The sequence below is a fragment of the Atractosteus spatula genome, assembly GCF_055471065.1.
Source record: "Atractosteus spatula isolate fAtrSpa1 chromosome 24 unlocalized genomic scaffold, fAtrSpa1.hap1 SUPER_24_unloc_1, whole genome shotgun sequence".
Taxonomy (NCBI): domain Eukaryota; kingdom Metazoa; phylum Chordata; class Actinopteri; order Semionotiformes; family Lepisosteidae; genus Atractosteus; species Atractosteus spatula.
Window position 1 is genome coordinate 971,516 of NW_028296641.1, and position 6,000 is coordinate 977,515.

A 6,000-nucleotide genomic window follows, 5' to 3' on the forward strand; every position below is an offset into this window, starting at 1 on the left:
GCATTCAGTGAAGGTTTGAGATCCCGAAATAGTTGTCTAGTGACAGTGGACCTGCAGTTGGCAGGTCAGATACCTGTGGTGACTGAGAGTGTGTCAGACTAATAGTTTCATTCCAAATGTGCCTTGTTTTCGGGTGAAGTGCTGGAGGAGAAGGAACTGATGAGGAGGACAGTGCACAGCTCTTCATCTGCACCAGTGTCTGCTGGAAATCAAATATACAGCTGTGGTCCCTGGGCAGGACACAGCCTTTGAGATACAAACTGCAGAAAAGACATTTCAAGACATAGTGTATGATAAATAGATATTTCAAGTGGTAAAGTGCATAAAAGCACTGACAAGAAATACATTGAAAGTTTCAAGAAGTACATTAGAACTCAGTCACTGATCAAGATGGAGAGCACGATGTTAGGACAAGGAGGAAGAAGATTAATGATTGCAAAGATTGATTTGCTTGAAGCCCTGATTTCACTTTAGTTTGAGGAGTTATAAATTAAATGAGAATCTAATTGATAGAATTGTGTTCCAGAAGCTGGAGGCTGTAACCATAACTGCTGACTTACCAAACTCAGTGTCTATTTCACCCAACTACACATCCAGTGAGAGGCTCCTCCGGTTCTGGTTTTGTTACAACCGAGGGATACAAAACCTTTTAAAGGAGGGGGCTGAGGCTATTTCTGATTCTGAAAACCAGTCATTTGCAAAGTGGACGAAATTATCAAATGAGAGTAGATGATGCTTTTTAGTTGTGTTGCAGTGGCGACATGGTGTTGATTTCTTGTCCAGTGCTGAATGAGCAGAAGGATGGTCTCTTCCTCAAGGGAAACACTCAGCGCTAGCTTGTTCCTGGCTTGTAGCTCTCTTACAGCTGGCAGGATGGGTCATTTACAAAAAACGAGTGTGCATGCTACTGTGTACTTGCATGTATACATGTTATATACAAAATGAGTTAGGGAAAGTAGTTAATGAATCTATACATCTAAATGTGTACGTAATTCTTACATTACGCATTTTATGCAAACAATCCTGCTTTTCGGTAAACGATAATGTTTTACTTATTTTTTCAAACGTTTGAAAATCAAATAATACAAATGAGAGAAGGAATCCCAAAAAGATTAAAAACGGTAGTGAAACGAATACACTGCCGGAGGTAATTACAAACCTGAATACAACATTTATCTTTTTACATGCATTTTTGCATTAGTGTATTTCAACTTTTTAATGGAATATCGCATTTCAATCTTATAAATATCAAAGGAAGGAGAAGCGTCAGTATAGTGTATACATTTACCATTAATACCAGATTAATGATAAATAAATGTTATTTACATCTTGTGAATTATAACATAAGATCAAACTCCTTAACTCCAACATTCAGTTAGATGCTTAAATATAAAGTTTTCCAAGTCTATCCAAAACCAACCCATCCTATTTCTCTGTCCCTTACCAACATGGCGTCTTTTCCCATCACAAGTCAGCGCTGTGGTAGCGTCATATCCGGTGCGACGCCATAGCTCTTCCTGTCTCAGACAGTGAAGCTAGGCAGGTGGTGCGGCGAGGTGGTAAAAAGGCTGCTGAGCCCAATAATTAAAAAAAATATTTTGCAGTTTTATCGGAATATTATTCTGTCCGCTTTTGCGACGAAGGTACCCTAAAACCTGGTGTTGGACCAGCGATGGCGGAAGCAATCCAGAAGAGACTTCAAACTGAGCTCGAAAAATATCAACAGACCCAGAAAGGCAAAGTTTAATTTATTATTGCAGTTCTTCTAGATACAAAGTGGTGTCTATTGCATTCTCCATCCTTCGGGGTGAGCTGATAGTGGCTACGGACGCACTGTTCTGGTCATCGTGTCGCTGGACACGTTTGATCCTGGAGACTCACAACTCGAAGCTGAATATGAAATGACCAGGGCTTTAAGTGGGTGACCGCTCCGGCAGCGACCTTGTTGAATTGTTAAAGGTCAGCTCACGGGGAGCGTCCCAATCGCTTGTGTGCCCTTCTTCATGTTAACATAACGCCGCTTTAATGTGAAGGAGCCTGGGTTTCTGCCTCGGCTCTAGGTGGTGATAATGAATCGTGCAGTAATAGAGGGGGCGGCACTGCTGCCTCATGGTACTGGGACCTGGGGTGCTGTTTGCGTGGAGCTTATATGTTCTCTCAGTGTTCGTGTGGGTTTCCTCCCCCAGTCCAGACTGTGCTGGTGGGTTAATCAGCTTCTGGGGAAAACTGGCCCTGGTGCGAGTGTGTGTGTCTGTTTGTCTCCTGGGATGGACTGGTGTCCCGTCTGGGGTGTACCCAGCCCTGAGCCTGTTGCTAGCCGGGAGAGACTATGGCTCCTGTGTGGCCCTGAACTGGATGAAGCCATTAGGAGATGGATGGAGGGCTAAGAGTGTTTAAAGCAATATTTGTGCTTTTAAAGTGTCATTACTGACGTATGAAGAAGTGTTGTTCTGTAGCCGTGAAGGAGTGTGCTCTGCCTGTTCCAGTAAAAGCCTGTGGGCTGACGCAGAAGATGACAGGTAGAGAGGAGTGGCGCGTTAATGTGACTGTCACACTGGCCTCTGCGCTATTCACGTTCCCTGAGAGCTGCGCCTGCTTGTGAAATAGGAGGCCTAAATATTAAAACTGTTTCTTTGCAGATCTGAGTAAAAGCATGTCGGCGAGACAGAAGCTGGAAGCCCAGCTGACGGAGAACAACATCGTGAAGGAGGTGAGACGCCACTCTGCCTTCAGACGCAGACCTCTTTGATCCTCTGTTTCGACTTTCTGGTTCTGTTGCTGTGTGCTGCAGGCGTATTTCCACACAGTCGTCAGCATCAGAAAGAGAGAGTTTTATTCCGTGCTGTTTGTTGCTTCTTCAGATGTGCGTCTCCTTTGCGGTGTGAGGCTGAAGCCTTTAACAAGGGTGAGTTGCAGGTCCTCCCATGTGGCTCTGAGGGCTAACTGGTTTCTCTTCTGCTCTGGCTTTGTGGGGCAGGAGCTGGACTTGCTGGAGGCTCAGAACACTGTCTACAAGCTGATTGGCCCGGTTCTAGTAAAACAGGACCTGGATGAAGCGAAGGCTACAGTGGGGAAGAGGCTGGAGTATATCACTGGAGAAATGTAAGTCCTGTGTGTGTTTGTCCTCGTACAATCCTGGCAGATTGAGAAAGTGAAGTCAAAGTGCAAAGTGTTAGTCGAGACCTGCCTTCTACAGCCCAGTTTGACTGAGGTAAGCTGGGCCTGTAGTCTTCTCTCTGAACTGATATGTTTATTGTCATAAGGAGGCACATTACTTGTTTGTAATATACCTTTCTAATCCTGGTCACAATCACTGCTACTGAAGTGTCCTCTGTTACAAATTCAACTGTTTCTAAGCACTACAGCATTTATTACTGCATTACACTGAGACCTTTATACATCAGTCTGTCGCTGGGGCTCAGTGTCCTGCTGGGGCTCAGTGTCCTGCTGTGCCACCCTGTGTCTCTGGAGCTCAGTGTCCTGCTGGGGCTCAGTGTCCTGCTGTGCCACCCTGTGTCTCTGGGGCTTAGTGTCCTGCTGGGGCTCAGTGTCCTTCTGTGCCACCCTGTGTCTCTGGGGCTCAGTGTCCTGCTCTCTTCTGTCTTTCAACATCTTTCCTTTCTCTCTCTGCATTGCAGACTGTAATTTTAACTTCTGTCTTTTAAAAGAGAACTATTTGCCTTCTTGGCTTGTTCTTGGCCAGTACCTGTGACTGCAGTGGTCCCAGCACAGAGCTGCACTGAGCTGCCCAGCTGTGTTGACCAGGCTCCTGCCCGAGAAGCTCTGTTCCTTGAGCACGAGCTGCATTGGCAGAGTGGACATCTGACCTTGTGGTGCTGCCCCTGATGTGGTTCTGTTCTCTCCTTCTCTTTTAGTCAGCGCTATGAAACCCTCCTGAAGGAGCTGGAGCGCAAGTCGGAGCAGCACAGAGAGCTGCTGTCCAGCCTGCAGCAGGAGTACCAGCGTGCCCAGGGCCGAGCGGCAGTCAAAGTGTGAGACTCTCAAAGAGCACCGCGGCCCGGCCATCTGACCGACACTCACAGACTCCCTGCTCACTACATCGATGAGCAGAAACAAGCTTGTGCTTCAGCAGAAAGAAGAATTTAATTTGACTTTTTTTATTATTTCTGAAATATTAATAAACTTATTTGCAGAATAATGTTTTCTGTTCTTCTGTGCACTGCTTTTTCTGTGTCATTTTTTAAAAACGATTTAAGTGTCGCTGTTTGTTAGAATATCTTGATTCTATAAAAGAGATGGCTGTTGTAGCAGTTCTCACCCAACAAACTACATTCCCCAGGTTAAATTTCTGTACTGGTTCATCAGTTACCCAGAGCTATGAGAGAACTCAAGTTAAACAGAATACCACCTGGTTCTACAGTTAGATAGCCCTGGCTGCTATAAACAGTACCTAAGCAGTTTAAGTTTTTTATTCTAAAGCATGACATTGTAATTCTTTGTATTTTCTTGGCTTAATTATGATTTATCTTTTGTTTCTCCACTCTTTGAAATAAAAGTTCTGTTGGTTAAGGAGATCTGTTAAGTGAATAACAAGGTATTAGACATTTTCATTTATTTCACAAACTACCCCCCCCTTGACAATCTGTCTTCTCAGTGATTGTGTGTAAAGCTGTTTTTTTTAAAGCTGTGTTTTTGAGATTAGAAATGAAAAAAATATTAGGAATGCTTTTGTTTCCATCAGAGACTATATATATGGCAACCTTAATAAATAGCTGAATTAAGCAGCTAAGGACCATTAATACACAAGAGGGGTCACTTCACAAGTGGGTGTAACCTCTTGAAATGGCAAAGAGGTCATTGACCTTTCTTTCAAATCGCAGCGGAGGTGGTGTGACTTTGTATGCATCACAACATTCTTACACAACTGCCAGCAACCTAATGTTCAGAAATGTTCCCAGAGTATCCCAATGTTTTCTGATGCTCCCCACTGTTCTCAGAAGTACATTAATGTTCCCAGATGTTCTCTAAAGTTCTCCAATATTCCCTATCATCCCAAAATGTTCCCTGAAGTTCCCAGTGTATCCAAATGTTCACACATATTCCAAATTGTTTCTAAATATTCCCAAATGTTTACCCGTACTCCTATAAAGTCCCTTATGTTGATAAATATTTCCAAATTGTTACTAATGTTCCCAAATTTTGCAATTTTACCCAAACGTTTACTAATGTTCTCAAAAGTCCCCAAATATTTTACCATTGCAACACAAGCTAATGACAGTTTGCTGCGGCTTCGGCTCTGCAGACCTTGTGAGATGCCATCGCCGGTCAGGGGGCCTGGCAGCTCAGCCCCGCATGCTGGAGCTCTGCAGTGCTACTGGCTTGGTAGTCCTGCCAAGAGGGGGCTTACAAGACACTGCACCCAGCCAAGTGTCCTGTAGGCCCCCCCTCTATCCCCATTGGAGTCAGCTTGAAACTGCCAGCTGCCTGCCTGCCCATTGTCCTTGTTGTCACTGGGACTCTGCACTGGTGCGCCTTCCCTGGCCATGCTTGCATGCTGTCCTGGTCTCTGGAGGAGAGCCCTTGTGAAGAAAGCCCGCTTCTCTCAGCCCAGTACCTGGGGCACCTCCTCTTGGAATGCCTTGAGGACATACTGTCTATTCTTCCTGGCTCCAAGTGCAGACCAAACAATCCTTTCCCATCACTGGTTTTCCTGACACAGCAGAGTCCATTTTGAGCATGCTGGCCACTACCCCTGGACTGTGACACCCTCACATCTGGGCCAGGAACACCCACTGCAAAGCAAAGGATGCTGCTGGTGCTCTGATGTCCGGGGCTGCCTCTGCCAAGGAATTCCTTTCCTGATTTTTGTTGTATTTAGAGAACTTTACAAGCTTTTATAAGGAAGCATTTTGACTCCTTAATCTTGTAATCATAACATTGTGGATTCTCTTAGAAAAACGTTTAATTAATTAAGCTTTAAACCATTCTACAAAAATGTGTATGTGTACATACATAAATGGGTAGGTGTACTTAAGTGTA

The 6,000-nt window shown here is 44.6% G+C and overlaps 1 protein-coding gene across 1 annotated transcript; it reads left to right on the forward strand.

Moving 5' to 3' along the window:
* Positions 1 to 1,507: 1,507 nt before the first annotated feature.
* pfdn6 (prefoldin subunit 6) lies at positions 1,508 to 4,159 on the forward strand. The gene is made up of 4 exons (XM_088909057.1): positions 1,508 to 1,736; positions 2,640 to 2,710; positions 2,978 to 3,102; positions 3,876 to 4,159. Exons 1-4 carry the CDS (start codon positions 1,673 to 1,675, stop codon positions 3,994 to 3,996), a joined length of 381 nt encoding a protein of 126 aa, XP_088765183.1. The 5' UTR covers positions 1,508 to 1,672; the 3' UTR covers positions 3,997 to 4,159.
* Positions 4,160 to 6,000: the final 1,841 nt, after the last annotated feature.